We start from the raw sequence: 22,689 nt of genomic DNA, 5'->3' as shown, positions 1-22,689 counted from the left end.
ACTTAATTCATTAAATATAAATGAAAGTAAATTAATAATGATGTTAATATACTTTCTTACATTTTTCCGTTTCAGATGAGAAAACCATCACTTTTATTATGACAGAACAACTGTCAAGCAATAATTGTAGAACTGGAAAAAAGAGTCCAGACAATGTTCATTTTATAATGCGTGCAAACGGTAATATCAGCGTCAATCAGAGAAAGTCTATTAATTCTCACAATCAATTTTCGTTGACCTTTGAATCTAATGAACGTGATGTGATGTACTGCAGTTTGCAATCTGCTCGTTTAAATGCACAGTCCAGTGATGTTTTCCAGCCTAACGCTGGAAAGCTGAAACTATCGCCACTGGAAAAGATTGACGATTCCAATACTGTTGCCCCTCCATCGCCCGCACCTAATAGTGATGGCTTTGAGTCTTGTGTTAACCAGTTAAAAACTCATACATGTAACGGAACAATATCAAAGTCAGAAAACCATGCCTTAGTTCCGAAGCATGGTATGGGTGGATCAACAAACTACCATCAACGTGGCTTATCCCCGAACTCAAGGTATCGTTTGGAGCGGTATAGAGAGGCTAAGCCAGCTCAACAAACAAAATTATTAGAAGCAGTAAATGTTCCATCAACAGTTCCATCTGTTTCTTCAACTCGATTACTGCTACCATCCAACGTAGCGCTACCTATGGGTCAATGTGAAAATTTTAATTCTTATCTGGGATCTGCAGTACATACACCAGTCAAGCGATATGTACCAACTCCACCGCCTGCCATTGATCTGTATGCAGGCCTAACATTACAGCCATCGTCAGCAATTATGACCCCCCCTGCATCATCAGTGCAGTCTCAGTACTGCAACATGCCATATAATTATCGTTCAAAATGCTGCCATAATGGAAATGTTGACTCTATGCATGGAAGTTTGACCAAACCATCACAAACATATGTCGCAAGTGTATCCTGTTCAACATCTTGTGCCTCGCCATTGCCCGCAGCATCAACAAGTATTCCCATGGCCTTTTCAGCAGGCAGCCATTGCTCGCCAATTATGACAGCTACTGCGGAACAAACTATAACTCACAGTACCGACAACTCACATATAACTAGCCGAAGATCAGAAGAAAGTGATTCTTTAATTGTTGTAGCACCCGGTACCACAGTAACCCAAATAGAAGCAGGTAGCCCCGCTGGCACATGTTTGCATTGCAATACAGCACGACGAACTACTGGTGTACATCAGACAACACAAACGACTGGACCTATTAGTCCTGTGCCGATATCTTTGTCTGTTCCTATGACTGCGCCAGCAATATCGAGTTTGAGCGAGCAAATTGCTAGTAAAAATACTGAATCAAGTATTGTATCCGTTCAAACGAAGCTCCAAGATATTAGAAATGGTGCACTGAGGCACGGTTTCAGTCATCAGCAGTTGTACGGACCAGGTACCGCAGCTACGTTTAGCCACCTTATAAGCAATCCACGTTTACATCATACTCATCACCCACAGACACATCAACACCAATCGTTGCAAATCCTACCACAGCCACAAATTCATCATTACTCTTGCAAAAAACGAATAGTCATTTATTTAAAACGTACAACTTCCCAATTTTTCGGAGTTGAGCCGAGTACTGAGGCCGAAGACTGTGCTCTGTGGCATGGTCGACATCGTCGACTGGCTATTCGTCGATTTGGATTGTTCGACAGCGCACTAGAATATCGTGTCCAACAGTCCATTAGACATGGTGTTAATGTTGAAGTTGGAAAGCAAAAAACTCCGGAATTGAAGCGGAACTTTTCTAACGCAACTAATAATTACGCACAAGATCGTCCCGACATACTTCCAGTTCAAGATGCAAATGCTATGAATATGACAACTTCTTCAGATAATAGGCGACCCAAATTATATACAAACAGAGATTTTTGTGACGGTGCTTTTGTAGAGCGTAAGGCGACAGTTGGTCACATGTTTATAACAATGGTTAATTATTTGCTCCATTGTATTTATAAACGGCATACAAAGTGCAGCCACAGAGTAAAAGATCAATATCAATGGTCCCGTAGTTTTGCACCATTACATGTGCAAAGCAGTTCTAGTTTTGATCCAACTCACAATGATCAACCAATCGATATAGAAATAAGCAATAGCATGACGGATGCTTTAGAAATGATAATTGTGGATGAACTCTTTTTTGATAGTCCTTGCGAAGTATCTACTACAACTGCAAATGATGACATATCTGATATTGGCAGACAAGCAATCAAGCCACGTGTCTCTACATTGGGAACCAGTGCCCCCAATATAGGAGTTGGAGTAAGTGTTTACATGACTGAAAGACACCAAAACGGATGGCGCACATCCGCTCTTATTAGCAATGCATGCACAAGTGGTGATATTAATTTAACTGCTGATCAAAATGTACATCAAGTGAGTGCGGGTCATATGCAATTGTGCAATTCAATCCCTAACCAAATACAACCATCAATGCGAACATCACAATCTACAACATCTGCATGCCAACGTGGCACACGTATAACAGCTCAGCTCTTGGATGGCGTCTTGGAAAACTCAAGGCGACCCCCTTTACGGTGCATCAAATATTTTTCAGTCAATGATTTGGACGATCGAACGGATCATCGGCCTGTATTTACCTATTGGATTAATACCGTACAATTTGTAGTTTTAGTTTTATCGATAATATGTTATGGTATTGCTCCGATTGGAATTGGCTCTGAACAAAAAACAGGACAGGTACTGGTTACCAGTTTAAGTCTTCAGACGGTTCAACATGTGGAACAACGAAATATGTGGATTGGACCACGGAATATTGACTTAGTTCACATTGGTGCAAAGTTTGCTGCTTGCATGCGACGTGACATTAAGATCATGGACGTTGTTATTAAAACAAGACGTCACGAAAGGGAAACAGCCTGCTGTATTCGGAATGATGACTCCGGTTGCGTTCAAAGTTCTCAAGCTGATTGTAGTATTAGAGGCCTCTATCCTACAGTAAGTAAATACATTAAAAAACTAACAAATACAATAAACCAATATCATCCGCACCTTACGTTACATCTCCAACTTTCCCCCACCAACGAATTATTATGCATCCCTTATTCATATATCAATCAATACACCAGGACCATAAAGAGATAGAGAGTACGCTGTACTGATCTAATCCAAATTCTGAAATGTATTTTTTTTATTCGTAACTTAAATATGTATAGTACATTGGACGTTGATCCAATGATTGCACTGTCAAGGGATATCTTCGTCCCCCTTGATTAAGTTGTGCATAATAATCACACCAAGAATTTTTCTACGATTAACTAAGTATGGAAGAGTTATTTAAAGCAATCTATTAGGGTAAGATGGCAATTTCACAATTGCATCCCAGTTGTGCCCACGCAGAGCAGTTTTTCTGAACTGATTCTATACGGCCTTGGTGTACTTTGCACTGAGGGTACCGTACACAAGAACTTCTCTAGAAGTTGTCTGGCAACTCTCCGTGCATGGCAGCAATCAGCTGTTCAAAAAAAACAGACATCTGAATTTTACGGTAAACTTAATTAAAATGCTTTTACCGAGACTGTTGGCCATCGAAGAACTACGGAGGCAACATATTAGAATACACACCTTGCAGCGCAGGCTTCTCAGATGCGCATCAGACTCGTTTTCGCGTTCAGACGATACGTATGTGGTTTTTCTGATTGTCTTCTCAAACTACTGCTAGTTTAGTTCATTACAATTACCAGTTTTTGGTAAAATGATCGCTATGCTTCTATTTGTGCTGCCTTGGGTCTGCACTTGGCCGAACAGGGGTTTTTGACAATGGCAATAATGTGTAGAAATGGTTTTTTAGTTCTGTTTTGGCATTTTGAAGCGAAGCCACCTGGTAGAACTACAAATGACTACAAATGTTTTCACAATTTGCACAAAAAGTATGCACAAGTTTGACGTAGAGGAATTTTTACTGCAATAAGCTATTTTTTGTAATGCTTAATTAAAGAAAAACAGAATGCTTTCAATATAATTAATATTAAATATCTTGCTCCGAATTCGACTTAAAAAAGGTGGCATTACTGTATTAACTTCGAAAGTCCGAATCGCCCTAGGTGGCATTCTCGGACTGCAGCGGATTGAGCACGGAATTTTTAAGTGAAAATTCAGTCAGCGGATTAGTGATAGTGATTTACTAAAATGCTTATTTTATTAACTTAAAATGTATAATGTTAAATTATTTGAATGAGAGTTAATCACCAATTGAGCAACCTTTATATGAAAGTAAGTTTCGTATCGTTTTAAGTGTGTGTTTATGGGTGTATTTAATTAAATCGCTGGATAAATTGTGAGCGATTTTGATTCCGCTGAAAAATTGGAATGGAATTGAGGTGATTTTCCAGCGGAAGTGATTTCTGAGGCACACCTGATAGAGAGTCTTCGTTATATAGGGGTCGTCAAAGGAATTTGACCACCTCTTTATAAACCCGAGCACACCCATGGCCTTATTTACTATAGTCGAAATGTGTTCAGAAAACTTTAACTTGGGGTCAAGTTTAACACCAAGATCATCAACCAATGTGGTTCTCTCAAGAGATCCACCGCAGAGGGTGCACGGATCAAGAATGGGCTGGAGCGATAAAATGTCATTACTTTGCATTTCGAGACATTAAGTTGTAACATATTTGCACAACACCATGACCAAAAGTTATTGAGATCGGATTGCAAGCGAGAGTCAAATAAAATTTCCTTATACTGGACACAGAGCTTAACATCATCCGCATACATGAGTACTCGAGAGTTTGTTAATACTGAAGTCAGGTCATTAATAAGGAGAATGAAATGTAGGGGGCCTAGATGATTGCCCTGTGGTATTCAAGAAGTAACCTTAAAACCCTGAAACCCTAAATCAGGGCTGCCCAGGCCCATTGCTCCGCGAGCTCTTTTGTTTTTGTAATTTCTCCCAGCATAGGTAGCCAATTCTTGCTACCTTTTTTATGGAGAGGAATGATAAAAGATTCCTTCTAGATCGGCGGAAGCATGAAGAATTTCTGAATAAGGTGAATAGTTTAAGCAGGGGTCCACACAGTACATGAGTACAGAGCCGGGGAATCCGTCAGGACCTGGTGAAAAATTGGGCGAAAAGATCGGCAATTTCCCGATCATTGTTTGCCGACGAATTAAGAAATGATAGCGAAGATGGATGTGCGGACGTTTTGCGATAACTGTTTCTTATACAGCTTAAATGGGTATCCTGCATCGAGATAGTTAGATAGATATCCTGCATCGAGATAGGTAGTTTTAGGTAGTTTTTTTAGGTAGAGAGAGAAGGAGAACCAACTTTTTGATATTTTTTATAAAGTCTTGATTTTAAGTTTTTCAATCTGACTAACTCTTTTGTAAACCAAGGAGGCTTCCCAGATCAAATCGGAACGCGAGACACAAGAATCAAAAAGTGTGTCAAGTACATTGTAAAAATGTTTGTGGCTTTCATAACGTCAGTGCACAAGTACAGAGCTGACCAATCGAAATCCCTATTGAGGTTTTGATTCAATATCGACCGACACTTCGAAAGTAGGCTGGTAGGAGTCTTCAGGTATTGTATAACCTATTATCGGATCCTTGAAAAGGTATAGATCAAGGAATTTACTTTATATTTTTTATTTATTTATTTTTATACCCGTACTCGAAAAGTTAAGGTGTATGTTAGATTTTTGGTCGAAGTGGATTTGTGTAACTCACAGAAGGAAACGTTTCCGACCCCATCAAGTATTTATATTCTTGATCAGCATCAATAGCCAAGTCAATATAGTTATGTCTGTCTTTCCGTCAGACTGTCCGACTCGATGAGCACCTAGTTCTCAGAAACTATAAGAGCTAGAGCAACCAAATTTTGTTTCCAGTCTCATGTGATATCACACAGTTACAAGTGGCATCCACAATTTTTAAGATAAGAGATAACAAAAAACGTAGTATCGTAGAGAGTGCCATATCTACCAGATTACCGAATCTGAATAAGATCGGATCATACTTATAGGCAGAATAAAGAAATTTATTTTCAGTTGCTTCCCCCACCTCCTCAATGCAATGCTCGACCTTTGCGGAGTTGTAGAATCTACCTTGTGTATATATAATCTACATTTTAGATGTTTAATCGACATTGTAGATGTATATGAACATAACAGATGTAGCAAAAATGTAAAATGTACAATTTTTTAAAATTCTAAGCTCAAAAATGACTGAGTACGGGTATAAAAGTAGAGTCGCGTCCCCAGAAGCGACTCACACGTTCCTTCTCGGCTTTTTATACCCGTACTCAAAAAAGAGTTAAGGGGTATATTAGATTTGTGGTAAAAGTGGATGTGTGTAACACAGAGAAGGAAACGTTTCCGACCCCATAAGGTATATATATTCTTGATCAACATCAATAGCCGAGTCGATATAGCCATGTCTGTCTGTCCGTCCGTCCGTCTTGTTGAGCGTCTGGATCTCAGAGACTATAAGAGTTAGGGTAACCAAATTTAGTTTCCAGACTCCTGTGATATCACACTGCTACAAGTGTATTTCAAAATTTCGCCCCGCCCCCTTCCGCCTACACAAAAGACGAAAATCTGTGAAAGGCACAATTTTAAAGATACGATAAAACTAAAAACGCAGTATCGTAGAGAATATCCATATCTATCAGACAACCGAATCTGAATTAGATCGGATCATAATTATAGCCAAAATGAAGAAATTAATTTTCACTTGCTTCCTCCGCCTCCGAGAGACAGAGACACGCTACTCATTCTCGTTCTCGCTCGCACACTCTGCCGCGTTCAGTGCGCGAGCAACCCCTAGCGGAGGAGATGTAGAATATAAATGGTACATCTATAATCTACGTGTTAGATTTAAAATATACATTGTAGATGCAGATAACAGATGTAGCAAAAAAATGTTACATGTAAAATTTTTTTTTTTTAATTCTTAAAATTCTAAAAAATCATAAGCCCAAATGTTTTTGTTTTCAAAAGTAAATCGGAAATAGAAAGCCGAAGCCTGATTTAAGGTCTTTTTCTGTAAGCGATTAAGAAACGGTATTTATACCGGAGAGGTGCGTAAATTGATATATTCGATGACGGTGGAATATACGAGAAAGTAATGAAAATAGTAAGGCCGAGAAGATGCAGAGGAATTTGAGGTCTTTGTTGTGGGGCCCCTCCACGCCGGGCCCCGCCTGCCCTTTGAGGCGCCCCGCACCCCCGACCCCGCGCGCCGGCCGGCGGCCACAGCTTGTTGAACCTAATTTGTGAAATGTTTTCAAAGTGTTCAAAAGTGTTCACTTTAGTGAACTCAGTTGTTAGCTCAATTGAATACTTTTAAGTGGGTGAACAAACTCACTTTTTTGCTCAGCTGTTACCATGCTCACTTGTTTACTCAGCTGTTCACTCAGTTCAATGATTTTGTTCACTCATTTGTAAATTCCGTGAAGCCTTAACCCACAAAGCTGGCTAGCCTGTTTCAGCCGCTCGTTTCGGATACGTTCCAGACGTCTCAGTTCTGTTGGGATCTGTGTCGCGAGGCTTCAAATCGCCGTCCAGTTTTCTTCGCTTTCCAGTATAGCTGCAACCAGACCTTCTACTGTGATGGGAACCCCAAGGGTGCCCTCTGCTCGTCCGCGGGCTTCCAAAAATCTTACACATGTAGTCAGGGCGTCCTCAGCGTTCTCTTCCACTCCACAGCTGGGGCATAGCTCGTCTTCCTCGTGGCCAAAGCACCCATGACCGCTCAGAACCTGTGTCAATTCAAACGTAAGTTCCCCATACTGCCGATCTATCCATGCCTTTATGTCAGGGATAGTCAGTGTGTCCAGCGGCCATTCTCCGCTCTACCCCGTCTATGCTGCCAGCTATCCAGGCATATGGACCTGGCCCTGCTCCTGACTGCTCCTGCCTGCTCTGACGTCTTCTTGTGTGATGGCGACCTTCCTCTCCTTGTAGTATTTACTGACTTCCATCTCTGCCAGCTCGATGCCATCGCTGGTATGTCGCTTATCACCAGAATAGTCTCTATGGAAACTGTGAGAAAAGCCGCACTGATCCGCAGGGCTCCAAGTCTAAAGTATAACTCTATTCCCTTGATATAGCTTTTGGTGCTCGTTGCCTGAGCCCATATCGGCACGGCGATATAGTCGTCAACACTATACTTTGCTACGTTGAAGAGAAGTCTCTTGCTCGTCGACTTCGGGCCTCTTTGGGCCTATTTGCCGATGGATCCTTTGTGTCATTCCCTGGTTTTGGGATCAGCACCAGCTTTTGCTATTTCAATCTCCCAGGGAAGCAGCCGTCTGTGCGACACCTGGTGTATGCCTGCGCAAAAGTGTCTGGAAAAATACCTATGGCCAGTTTGAGAGTCGTCAGGTCCTGGTGCTATGCTGTTTGGCAATCTCTGCGCTATTTTGGCCACCTGACACTCGGTGACACGTACTGTCGGTCCTGGCGGAACAAAGTAAACGAAAAAGGGTTGTATATTTGGTACCTGATCGCGATTTCCCAATTGGCAGCTGGGCCCGCAACCTTCCAAAAGGTATTTTTTGTTTAATTTTTTTATTTTTTAGGTTTGGTTAACGAATTTTAGCTCCAAAGTCTCTCCATAGATTAATGAACAATACCTTAAACGACGCCAATTAATGCACCTATACACAAAAAAATAGAGAACACAGGATATAATTTTTTTTCGACTTTTCCTGAGTTTTTAAAGTCAAAATTTCGTAAAAAATACCACACAAAAATCATAATTTTTGCATTTCAATGCTTTATATTTTTTCCAGACGCTAAGCTAAAATCACAAAGTGTTTGGGCTTACCTTGTAGCTGTTATCATTAGCTTTCAAAATGGCAAAGTTCTTTACAGTTCTTTGTTAGATATTAGAGTTATGTGGAAAAAAATAAGCGCTACCTCTGAAAAAAGCTTTACAAAAAATACCAGAATTCAAAAATTCTTTAAAAAAAGTTCTGCCATAGAAAAAAAACAAAAATTCTTTTAAAAATTTTAAAGTCCCATATCTATCAGAAAAAGTCGGTTTGGATCCTTGAGGACAAAAAAAGTTGGATTTTGTCGAGTAGTGTAATCGATGTGGCATGTGATGCGATGCGATGTAAGCTATTTTAATTATTGGGTGGAGGTCCTTGAGCATCCTGCAGTGGTTTAGGTTTAGTTGGAAAGCTCTTAGAATTTTGATAATTTTACTGACTCGCGGTACGCGATTACGCATGGTCGGTAGGACTGCCTTTTCTTTGTGCGCAGAGTAAGCAGTGTGTGTCTTTACTGCAGATTCTAGCCTCGTGGTGTTTTCTTCCATATCTAAAGCACTCTCCTCGGAGGTCTTTTCTTCTGGTGCAGTTTAACGAGATATTCCCAAATTGCAGGCACTTAAAGCAGCGTTTTGGAGTTATTATTGACTTCATGGGACAGATTACCCATCCGATCTTTATTTTTGACTTCGCGACAAGTTTATTGGCAGTGCTTGTCGGTAGCTCTTAGGTATTTAACCGCGTCTTCGGGGGTGGTTGTTTCATCTACGCCAATCTTGACTGCTTCCAGTACCTCCGCCTTGGTCGTGACCTCGTTCTCTACCACTCTGGCATCGGATCTCACCTTTCGCGGAGCCTGCTTTTTTCCAGTTCCTGTGGAGCTGTCTATTGAGAGCCGTTGGGTTTTCGTTCGGAGTGTCACCGCCTTTTCCTCTCGTGACCTGAACTTTTTTGGCGGAGTTTGTCTCTGGCCCGATTTTTCCCGTGACCTTTTTGGTGTCGCTTGAATAATCTCTGAGGCGTCGAACACTATGCCATTCTTGTTTGCCGCTTTTGGCGAAGTAGCGAAGATCCTTTGCGGATCCGCGACCTACAGAGCTGATTTACCTTATTTAGCTTGGCTTGGCCTAGAAGTACCAGTATAAAAATTCGCCTGGACGTATGCACCCCTTTTTGTCTTCTTCTTCTTTATTTTAATTTTTGGTTTTACTAGTGGCAGCGACTGGTTGCTACGATCTTTATGTATACGATATGTGCTTGTGGATATTTTGCTCGTTACCGAACACTATTTTGTCGATCAGCTGCTCGAGTCGAACGAGAAATGGAAAAAATGCTTCAAAGTGCGCGTGGAAAAATTTTGTTTTTGCGGTCCCAATGCAAAGAGAGCGTGAGATATCGAAACTGGGTGCACCCTCCGCCCCTCGCCACTGGCTAGAGCACGTCTTCGACCTGGCAAAGACCGCTGTAGGATCCACCCTTCGCGCGTAAGATAGGCTCGGTACGTACCCTTTCCAATTGGGATACATCAGCTCACTTGTTTACGTTTTTAGGAAGGTTTCAAGCTTTATTTTTTGCCTATTACTGGAGACAATCTGGTAAACACGTCCGTTCACTTTCAACTGTGTTGCTCTACATACATACATATAGATGTATGAATGTATAAGTATGTGTGGCAATACCCCCATGTTAGCCTCTAGCATTCTGATAAGCTACTAAAATAAAATGAGCTAGTTTTTTTGATGGATTGGTATAGAACTGGAAGATGAAGACGGAACATAGGGCTGGTTTTGATTAAGGCAATATCCGGTGGCCCGTGATGTCTATTTACTGGTGGGATAGATAGTGAAGTTGATGCACACTCAACAGACACGGAAGTTTATGGCTGCATGTTCTCTCTCCAATTCTCAGAATGCATTTTTTTACTCGTTTTTCGCAGTGGCAATGCATGGTTCTGTATCGCCAAAACTTGAACTAACAATGACAAATTTTTAAATGGGAGAGGCACTGGTACAAGTTTATTTAAAGAAAACAATGGAGTGACCGCGATTAATCGCCTGGGGGCTACTTTATTTGTGGGAAGAGGGTTACTAATATATTCAGGTGTGCCACAGAAATCACTTCCGCTGGAATTTCACCTCAATTCCATTCCACTGTGCCACACACCGATTTTTCAGCGGAATCAAAATTGCGCACAATTTATCCAGCGATTTGATTAAATACACCCATAAACACAAACTTAAAACGATACGAAACTTACTTTCATATAAAGGTTGTTCAATTGGTGATTAGCTCTCATTCAAATAATTTAACATTATACCTGCGCTGTAGTCGGAGGTGGCCACCTTGGGCGATTCGGACTTTCGAAGTTAATACTGTAATGTCACATTTTTTAAACCGAATTCGGAGCTCGGAGCAGATATTTAATATTAGTTATATTGAAAGAATTCTGTTTTTCTTTAATTATTTACACAAATCACACAAAATAGCTCATTGCAGTAAAACTGACTTTACGTCAAACGTGTGCATACTTTTTGTGCAAATTGTGAAAACATTTGTAGTTCTACCAGGTGCTACCATCGCTTAAAAATGATAAAACAGAACTTACAAACCATTTCTACACATTATTGCCATTGCATTTATGTCAAAAACCCCTGTTCGGCTAAGTGCAGACCCATGGCAGCACAAAGAGAAGCATAGCGATCATTATACCAAAAACTGTGCTGCCATGCACGAACAGTTGCAGTCAACTGCTAGAGTTACCGAGTACATTATTTTGTTTGACGCGGACGATATGGGATGTTCCTCTGCTTTGAAATTATAAGAGTACAGCTTTGAAATATCAATTAAAAACCAATTGTTTTGTTATGATAAAATCAATAAAGCTGCAAAATAAACCCTATTCGAATTGAATCTTGAAAGGTGTCAGCCCTATGTGAAATTACTAGGAAAAATTAAATTCCTCGGAACTCTGTGGCCTGGCGGAAATTTTTAAGCAGAAATCCTTTGCGCGGATTCGCAATCCACTAGTGATGTCTGTATCGATTATTGAAAAGCACTGATATACTGAATTATTACTATTTATTAAATGGAGTTTTGCATGTACATATGTATGTACAGTAGGCTGGGCCAAAAAACTTTTTTTTTCGAAATTCAAACGGGACACCCCCTCGTTTTGTTACCTTGGATTTAATAGTAATTTACATGTTTTTATTTTATTTTATTTTTTTAGAGGTTGCTACCGAATTTTACACAAAAATTTAATCAAGAAAATTAAAAAATAAAATTTTTGACGAATGAGTGGATAACACTGGTCAACACGATTTTTCCCCAAGGAACAAAACCAACTTTTTATTAAAGATTTGGGGCTTAAAAATGGTTTGATGATATATTTTTTTTTCAATGGCAGAACTTTTTTTTGAAAAATTTTTGAAAACTATCCTTTTTTTTTTAAGTTGGGCCCGCCCCCTTCAAAAAGGTAGTTTTTGTTCAGTTTTTCCATTTTTTAGGTTTAGTTAACGAATTTTAGCTCCAAAGTCTCTCCATAGATTTTAATAAGCGATACCTTAAACGACGCCAAATTAATGCACCTATACACAAAAAAATAGAGAACACAGGATATAATTTTCTTTCGACTTTTCCTGAGTTTTTAAAGTCAAAATTTCGTAAAAAATACCGCACAAAAATCATAATTTTTGCATTTCAATGCTTTATATTTCCCAGACGGTAAGCTGTAATCACAAAGTGTTAGGGCTTAACTTCTAGCTGTTTTAATTATCTTTTCAAAATAGCAAAGTTCTTTACAACCAGACGTAAGATACTAGAGCTATGTGAAAAAACAAGCGCTACCTCTGAAAAAAGCTTAAAAAAAAAAATACCAGACTTCAAAAATTCTTCAAAAAAAAGTTCTGCCATAGAAAAAAAACCATAATTCTTAAAAAAAATTTAAATCCCCATATCTATCAGAAAAAGTCGGTTTGGATCCTTGAGGAAAAAAAAAGTTCGATTTTGTCGAGTAGTGTAATTGGTGAAATCTATTGCATATATATTGATACCATTCATATCGTCATTAATCAGTTATTGGCAGTAAAAAACCTGCACAATTTTTTGCGAACTAGTTAAGTAAATATATCAACCTCAGCTGAACTTCTTAGTTTTCAACAATCGTTAATTTTTTAACAGTAACTAAAAAAAAAAAAAGTACCTTATTATCAATATGAACTAGTTTCTAAGTTTCAATATTATTAAAAAAAAAAAACAGACGAATTCAATTTTTTTTAATGTATATTTACCAAAAAATTTGTATTTTCTTTTCGTAGTAGCAACCCCAAAACATTAAACTAAAAATTTGAAAAAAAAATTGTATAATTTTATTGAATAACAAAGAACAGAATTGGGGTGTGTCCCCTTGAACAAATTTTTTGGTCAAATTTTGGCCCAGCCTTCTATACAGAGATCAAAATTAATGCGAGAATGGAGTTATGACATACCTAAACACATCGATATGGGTTATATTACATGTATTTCGTTGAGGATAAGATCAATCTTGTTTGAATCTGAATCACTATTATTTATTTCTTTCTTATTTAATTTTTTTTAGAAATCCATATCAACATGGAAAAAATGGTCCCCCGGAGAATCTGGACCTGGAGGTCGAATTTCTGGATCAGTTTGTGGCTTAGATCCAAAATTTTGCGATGCACCAGCGTCAATAGCACCATATGAGTGGCCCGACGACATCACAAAGTGGCCCATTTGTCGTAAAACGAATTCGTTCACTCAGCGCTATCGTTATAAAGACCATACTTCTGAGCATATGGTCTGCGAAGTAATTGGTCATCCTTGTTGCACCGGGCTATATGGAGAATGCCGAATAACGACGCGGGAATATTGTGATTTTATAAATGGATATTTTCATGAGGAAGCCTCTCTCTGCTCACAGGTAATAGTGAATGACTTAAAATTGTTTTCGCTACTCCAGTACATGTTTTATTATTTTTCAGATATCATGCCTCAACAATGTATGTGGCATGTTACCATTTATATCTGTGGAATCTCCTGATCAGCTCTATAGACTGTTAACATCGCTGTGCATGCATGCCGGTATTTTACACTTGGCAATTACACTAATTTTTCAACATTTGTTTCTTGCTGATTTGGAAAAATTAATTGGAACTTTCCGAACTGCTGTTGTCTACATAATATCCGGCTTTGCAGGAAATCTTACAAGCGCTATAATTGTACCGCATCGTCCAGAGGTAATTAAAAATATCTTAAAATGTAATAAGAAACGAGAAGGAACGGTATGAGTCGCTTCTGTGGACGCGACTCTACTTTTATACCCGTACACAGTCAAAATAAATTACTCGAAAACTCTAGCCTGGCAGAAATCAGCTTTTCAAAAAAACAAACATCTGAATTGATTCTAGTTAATGTTAAGAAAAATGCCTTTAGCGAGACTTCTAGCCATCGAAGAGGTACGGATGCAGCAGATTAGAAAATAAACCCTCCGGCGCAAGCTTCTCAGATGCGCATCGAACCCGTTTTCACAATTTGACGATACGTATGTAGTTTTTGACATTTTCTGCTCAAATTACTGCTACTTTGTTTCATTATAGTTAAAAGCTTTCGGTAAAATTATCGTGTTGAAAACACAAACTTCGAAAGGATTCTTAATATATTCAAAGAGGGATATCCTCTTCCTCGATTCCGCCCATTCTGCACTTGGCGACTGCCCTGCGGTTTATAGGAGTTGGGTCATTCCAAAGAGCAATATGAAAGGACGCGGATCTGTCTATGTCCAGGAAATCGGTTAGAAAAATTCTATGGAAAATGCTTCCGTTGCTGGAAAGGAAACTGGTCCCTGTTTCATTCAACTGAAGCAATCAGAGCAAAAGCTGAGTATATGCAAACAGCATTTCTATGAAAAGTATGGGATTCCTGGTGTAAGGTTAGCAAGCAAGGTTATTTTAATAGAAAGGGGTATTTTAGCTTAAATGTAAAGGCAGTAAGTGAGATGCTTTTAAGATGTTTACTTTTCTTATTGTGTAGAAGTGGTTTGTTAATTTTGTCTGTCTGTTTCTTATGTGTGTTTTAGAACGCTGTATTTTGTTTCAATGTTGTCTATACATTTTATTAACTTTTAAATATTGATTCCTATAGATATGTGATTACGACCTTAAAGTCATTTATGTGGATGCTTCGAAGCCTGGAGCAACTCATGACTCTTGCGCTTCGGGTCAAAGCGAGGCCAGGGCATTTTTGCAGGAAGAGTATAACAGTGGTTCCCATGGTAATTGGCTTCGTGGAGATTCGGGTCCCCCCTTAGAACCCTTTTTGCTTACGGCTTACAGAAATCCAACGGCAGGGTCCAAACAAATACTTTTAATCTTCGTCATGTTTCTGCTGAAATGTGATTAAGAGAACTTTTGGAGTTATTAAAAGCCGATTCAGACTACTCCAAGAGATCCTATTGTATAATCCCCTTAAGGTCACATGCATAATAAATGTGTGCTGTGCCGCGAGCATAGGGATCAGGAGTTTCGTGTTGTCGAAGCTAATGAAAGACGCGAAGAAGTTTGCGCTTTACCAAATTTTGATCAGCCTGAACCAACTTCACGAATTCGGGATAGCATAGCAGCTTCTTTAAGATGATGTTAATGCTTTTTTATGTAGATATTATTTTTAATAAATAAATGTATTTAGTTTTGTCAAGTATGTATTTTTATTATTTCTAAATTAATTACTTAAATTTCGTCTCTATGGCTAAAACTAATTTCTCTAATTTTAAGTTTGTCTTTTTGCGCTCCTCCAACATCTCATGCGCGTTTTTCCTGAGCTCCACCCGCTCCTCCTTTATCTCTCCTAAGACCAGAGTCTTATCTGCCACCATTGCGCCCTCTTTGCTGCAGCTTGCACCATCCATCCGTGGTCTTTTTGGGGACGGCTTTCTACGTTCTACGTTCTCCTTCTCTTCAACGCACTGCAGGATGCCACGCCATCCACCGCCTCGAACATATTGCAGAGAATGGCTATCTCCTCCTCAGTGTGAGTGAGTGCCACCTGCTTAAAAGGACCACCTCCTGTGGCTCTGGTCTCCCGCCTGATATGAGAAATTGTTCTGGCACCAGCCACGCCATCCAACGCCTCGAACATATTTTTTTTGTCTGTTTTTTCAAGTGGACACCACCTAATTCTGTTCTTTGTTATTCAATAATATTATAGTTACTGTTAAAAAATTAACGATTGGTGAAAATCAAGAAGTTCAGCTGAGGTTGATATATTTGGTTAACTAGTTCGCAAAAACTTTTGCAGTTTTTTTTACTGCCAATAACTGATTAATGACGATATGAATGGTATCAATATATATGCAATAGATTTCACCAATTATCCACTCATTCGTCAAAAATTTTCGTCATGACATTTTAAAGCGCTGACACCTGTTAGAAATTCAGTCAGCGGATTTGATAGTGATTTACGAAAATGCTTATTTTATTAACTTACCACGTATAATGTTAAATTATTTGGATGAGGGTTAATCACTAATTGAACAACCTTTATGGGAAAGTAAGATTCGAATCGTTTTAGGTGTGTTTATGTGTATATTTAATCAAATCGTTGGATAAATTGTGAGCGATTTTGATTCAGCTGAAAAATCGGTGTGTGTCACCACGGAAGGGAATTGAGGTGATTTTCCAGCGAAAGTGATTTCTGTGGCACCCCTGATATTCTTGATCAGCATCAATAGCCGAGTCGATATAGCCATGTCTGTCTGTCCGTCGGAATTCACTACGAAAATGTAAACAATGACAGACAGGAAAATGGTAATAAAAACAACAAAAAAACATCTGATACGTCAGAATTGTCTCAGGTACAAAACTCGGTTTGTGGACTATCCTCTGGGATCCTCTCATTTATGAATGCTCTGCAAAACTCATGCAGGATATTGTACACGCTTTGGACTGACAGCCTTCCGACTATTCTGTAATCAGAAAAAGACCCCGAAGTATACGGCTATACAAAACTTAGCTTTAAAAACGCCTCGTTGTTTTCGGCATCTTTCTCCCAAAATGTCCCAAACCGCTTCTCAACAAACATATAATTTTTATTTTTATTTAAAACACTGATTGGATTTAGTAGAAGCAGTCACAAATGACCACGCTTCAGTGTTTTCAAAACAGATATCCATTCCAATAAATTCTCCTAGTCAATGTTGGCCTCATCATCATCATCTATGTCCAGCAACATGATTAGTTTGTGCAAGAATATATTTTGGTGCTGAATCACATTCACAACTATTTCAAAATTATTACTATTCATTTTCATTTATAAAAGTAAACAAATTTTCCGCCTCACCAAATTGTGTGTATCAGCTGTTTTTCATGGATGGTGGATGGTGCCAGTGGGAAGAGTTTCACATCTATCGGCTGGGGTCGCTCTTCCAATATCCAATATCATATCTTGGGCTCCCCAATATTTTATTGGCAAGGTAATGTGTCTGACTATCAGTAAAAGAAGAAGGCGACGCCTCCCGTGCCGACCACCGTGAAGAACCGAATTTGAAAATAATATTTGTTTTATATTTATGAAAATTAATAAAAATAATAAATTATAATATCCATATAATTGTCATTCATAAAATACTGCATTAATTAGATTCTATTTGTTTTCCTTATTTCAATATTTCATTTGTTTTTTTGTTCTCATATTGCAATGTTTGCTTCGTGTTTTCTGGCAAAATATATCAAATTGATATAACTTTCGAGGGGGTTGAAACATACCAGCAATATCAGCAAACACATTCGGATCTGAGTACTGCCTTCCGTACAGAGGCTAGAAAAAAGTTTTTGACCGAAAAAATGTCTCATCGGTTTCATACGAATATCGACCCTGATTCTGTTCGCGAGGTGTTTTTTCGGATCTGAGTACTAGGCTATAGAATATGGAAATTAAATTCGACTATAATGGGTACGACTAATATGCCAACTCAATTAATATGCAAGGTAGGAAAATTGATTGATGCTATTGAAAAAGCTTAGTAGCTCAATAATAGTATTCACTGATCATATACGATCCGGAAAGTTATAAAAAAGGCGTTCCTACAAGATAGACTGTGTAGTGTTTCAGAAGCTTAATTTACAAATTATTTCGTTAATTTTTTAACAGGTTGGACCATCAGCATCTCTCAGTGGTGTGGTGTCTTCACTTATTGCACTTTTAATATGGATGCATTGGAAATGTCTTCACAAGCCGCAAATTGCTTTATTTAAATTGTTACTCTTGTGCAGTGTCTTGGTCGGAATTGGAACGCTTCCCTATCAGCTTAATTTTGTTGGACTTTTGGCTGGAGTGGCTTGCGGTGTCCTTTTAACTATGTCCCTAGTGCCATTCACCACATTTTCGAAATACGGACGGAAAAAAAAGGTTTAATCTATTTATATTTATAACTGATGTTAGTTTAAATAAGGTTACTTACTGTTTTAATTTTCAGATAAAACTTATTTGGACATGTATATTATTTCATGTAATAATATATAGTGGTTTGATTATGACGTTTTATATTCACCCCAGTGAATTTCATACAATGAGCATTGTGGATATTTTTAGTAATAGCAACGGATACGATAATGTTACCAATATTGACCATCATGGCGTAGACGTCATAAGCAGCACCACTAGAGACACGGAGACACAGAATCCCCAATTTTATTATCACCATCATTCTGATGACATAATCACAAATAGTGTCGCATTCACAGAAAGAGCTCTTGGTTCGGTAAGTAGTAATCTATATACATATATAACGAGAAGGAACGTGTGAGTCGCTTCTGGGGACGCGTCAGTATATACATTTTTGAGCTTATAATTTTGTACAATTTAAAAATTAAAAAAAAATTTTTTTTTGCCACATCTGTTATCTACATCTACAATGTATATTCTACATCTAACATGTAGATTGTACATGTACCATTTAGATTCTACATCTCCTCCGCTAGAGGTTGCTCGCGCACTGAACGCGGCAGCGTGTGCGAGCGAGATAGAGAATAAGTAGCGGATTTCTGGCTGAAGTAGGCGGAGGAAGCAACTGAAAATTCAATTACTTCATTCTGGCTATAACTATGATCCGATCTGATTCAGATTAAGCAATCTGGTAGATATGAGCAATCTCTACGATACTGCGTTTTTAGTTTTAGCGTATCTTTAAAATTGTGCCTGTCACAGATTTTCGTCCTTTGTAGGGGCGGAGCGAAATTTTGAAATACACTTGTAGCAGTGTGATATCTCTTACAGTCTCTCAGATCTAGGCGCTCATCGAGACAGACAGACGGACATGGCTATATCGACTCGGCTATTGATGCTGATCAAGAATATATATACTTTATGGGGGCGGAAACGTTTTCTTCTCTGCGTTGGACACATCCATTTTTTACCACAAACACAATATACCCCTTAACTCTTTTTTGAGTACGGGTATAAAAAGAGAGGATATAATTTTTTTTCGACTTTTCCTGAATTTTTAAAGTAAAAATTTTGTAATAAATACTGTACAAAAATCATAATTTTTGCATTTCAATGCTTTATATTTCCCAGACGGTAAGGTGAAATCACAAAGTTTTTGGACTTAACTTCTGCTGTTTTAATTATTTTTTCAATATAGTCTTTACAACTAGACTTAAGATACTAGAGTTATGTAAAAAGAAGAACCGCTACCTCCGAAAAAGCTTTACAAAATACCAGACTTAAAAAATTCTTGAAAAAAAAGTTCTACCATAGAAAAAAAACCATAATTCTTTAAAAAATTTTAAAGTCCCATATTTATCAGAAAAAGTCGGTTTGGATCCCTGAGGAAAAAAAAAAAAAGTTCGATTTTGTCGAGTAGTGTTATCAAATGCAATTAACAACTATAGGCTAACTACTATATACTTTACGGGGTCGGAAACGCTTCGCTGCGTTACACAAATCCACTTGTACCACAAATCAAAAAACAAATCTAACGCTTCGAGTACTGGTATCAAAATGCCGAAATTGAAGAAACATTAAAAATGGTAGATAGCTTCAACTTTTAGTCGCTATATCTTCAGGTATAATTATTCTATCACCACGAATCAAAAAATATCTCATTAATCAATTTCAAAGCCCAAAATATATTAAACAAATTCGGTTCGGTTCATTGAGGAGAAATTCTGTCAGGTAGTGTTATTTATCAGTCGCGATCAAACACTCACCGAGTTAAGACGTGCCTAAAAATGTACGCGGAAGCTGCGCTAGCGCTAAAGCTACTATTAACAGTTATTCGATTCACAAAACAAAAGGAAACAAATCAGTGGTTGCTGATAAGCACTAACAAAGTGTTGTTGTTATCATGAACGACGACGAAGACGACACAACGGTTTGGAGATGGCAGAGAGTAAAACCGAAGCCAAAGGCATTCAAGAGACAAAACCAAGTCTCACCGATTCTACTAAAGAAAAAAATCGCTCTGGACTTTGCACCCAGCACCAGCTCCAATCAATACGCCCTCCTAAGCGACAGCACGCCAAATAACGGAAATAAAGACGAAAACGAAGCACTGGACATGATAACTGAAGACACCTTAGATGATTCTGCCAAGCCGCCACCTATATTCTTATCTGAAGTCAGTGATATAAAAGGAATGCTAGCTTATCTCGAGACTAAAATTAAAAAAGAGCTTTTCTTTTATAAAGTACAACGCGATGGTCATGTGAGAGTTATGGTAAAGTCTATTGAAGAATATAGGAAACTTGTTAAAAATCTTACTACAGAATTTGTCAAATTTCACACATACCAGCTTAAACATGAGAGGGCATTCAGAGTTGTTATTAAGAATTTGCACTTCTCAACGGATATCGACTTAATTAAACAAGATGTGGAGTCCAAAGGTCACGCTGTTAGAAACATTAGTAATATTAAAAGTCGTGTAACCAAAGAGCCATTGAATTTGTTCTACTTAGACATTGAGCCCAACAATAAGAACTTAGATATATACAAAGTTAAACTCATTGGTAATGCAGTTGTTAATATAGAACCACCCCGTAAAACCAAAGAAATCGTTCAGTGCTATCGTTGCCAGGAATTTGGACACACAAAGTCATATTGTGCAAAAACTAACAGATGTGTGAAATGCTCTTTTAACCATCCTAGCAACACTTGTCCAAATGATAAAGAGCAACCAGCAAAATGTGCCAACTGCAACGAAGATCATGCTGCTAGTTACAAAGGGTGTAAAGTCTATCAGGAACTTATATCAAAAAAATTTGTAAGCGGACGCAACCACCAGAAAAACACCAAAGATGACAATAATAAAAATGACCTTGCTACATCTCAATCATTTGCTCCGTTTAATAATTCGACCCAACAACCCAAAGATTACCAATCATACGCTCAAGCTGCTGCAGGAAATAGTATCTCGAACACGTCTCTAGAAAGAATAGAACAGCTTCTAGAAAAACAATCGCAACTTACCAATAATTTACTTAACATGATAATGTTACTTGTAAATAAGCTATGCAAATAAATCTTAACTTAGGAATATGGAATGCCAATGGGCTTTCCAACCATGTAAATGAAATATCTTTATTTTTAAAAACGAATGCCATTGACGTCATGCTTATTTCAGAAACACACTTCACTAGAAAATCTTTTTTTAGAGTTATTGGATACGAAACAGTAAGAGCTGAGCAGAGCATCCGTCAGATAGAGCTCATGGAGGTGCTGCAATTATTGTCAAGCAGGGCCTTAAATTTCAAATCATGGACAGTACTAGGGAAAACGCTATGCAGGCTGCCACAATTGAGATTAAATGTATGCACTCAGATGTATCAATAACAGCGATTTATCTCCCACCAAGATTCACAATAAAAGAACTCGATTTTAAAAACTTTTTCCAAGGACTGGGAGTTTATCGTGGGAGGCGACTTCAATGCCAAACATCCATGGTGAGGATCCAGATTGACTAACCCGAAGGGATCGGAGTTATACAAATGCATACGAAACAATAACATAACAACTTTGTCAACTGGTGTGCCTACATACTGGCCAACTGATAGTCGAAAAATTCCAGATTTGATTGATTTCGTAGTATTCTCTGGAATCCCACAATCACACATGCGAGTAACGGAGAGCTTTGACCTTAACTCAGATCATTCTACAATAATAGCAACTTACAGCACAATAGCCTATATGTTAGAAAAGCCCTATAAAGTCATTACAGCCTCTACAGACATTAACGCATTTAAAAGCTATTTAGACTCAGCTATAAGCCTGGAAATTTCGTTAAAAACAGGAGAGGAGATAGACTATGCTGTGGAGCTTTTCACAAATACAATTCATAAAGCGATCTACAGAAACACGAATCATGCTCTTAATTATCAACAACCAAACCAATTGTACCTTTCAACCGAACTTCGACAAAAAATACAAAATAAAAGGAATCTGCGAAAACGCTGGCAAGAAACTCACTACCCTGCTGACAAAAGATTATACAACAAGGCTGCATCTGAGCTTAGACAACTGCTGTCGAACTTACGCAATGAATCTCTAGCTGCGTATCTGAGAAACTTAGATCCTAATTCCTGCAACAATGAATACAACCTATGGAGGGCGACTAAATACCTAAAGAAACCAGCTAAAAGAAACATAAAAATTCGCAAAAGCAATGGAACTTGGTGTAGGTCTAATAATGAACAAGCGGAAGCATTTGCACAACATCTGCATTCTGTATTTCAGCCAAACGATATAAATAATTATATAACAGAGACTGAAGTAGAAAAATTCCTTGAGTCACCCTGCCAAATGAGCTTGCCTATTAAAAGCATCAAATATGAAGAAGTTGTGACAGAAATCAAATGCTTGAACAATAAAAAAGCACCAGGCCCTGAT

The 22,689-nt window shown here is 38.3% G+C and overlaps 1 protein-coding gene across 2 annotated transcripts in view; it reads left to right on the top strand.

The window, feature by feature from the left end:
• The window catches only part of LOC111076107 (inactive rhomboid protein 1), a 63,559-nt gene that overhangs the window by 28,136 nt on the left and 12,734 nt on the right, over nucleotides 1-22,689 (top strand). The window contains exons 3-7 of one of the 2 annotated variants that reach the window (XM_022369746.2): nucleotides 76-3,011; nucleotides 13,391-13,732; nucleotides 13,794-14,048; nucleotides 17,956-18,213; nucleotides 18,281-18,565. In XM_022369746.2, coding sequence (XP_022225438.2) covers nucleotides 99-3,011; nucleotides 13,391-13,732; nucleotides 13,794-14,048; nucleotides 17,956-18,213; nucleotides 18,281-18,565 — 4,053 coding nt within the window. In that variant the 5' untranslated portion in view covers nucleotides 76-98. Of the gene's footprint in view, nucleotides 1-75; nucleotides 3,012-13,390; nucleotides 13,733-13,793; nucleotides 14,049-17,955; nucleotides 18,214-18,278; nucleotides 18,566-22,689 lie in introns of those variants that run through there. The other variant, XM_041595886.1, reaches the window with a different exon arrangement.

The sequence above is a fragment of the Drosophila obscura genome, unplaced genomic scaffold (genome assembly GCF_018151105.1).
Source record: "Drosophila obscura isolate BZ-5 IFL unplaced genomic scaffold, ASM1815110v1 contig_137, whole genome shotgun sequence".
Taxonomy (NCBI): domain Eukaryota; kingdom Metazoa; phylum Arthropoda; class Insecta; order Diptera; family Drosophilidae; genus Drosophila; species Drosophila obscura.
This window is presented reverse-complemented; position numbering and strand designations above follow the sequence as displayed.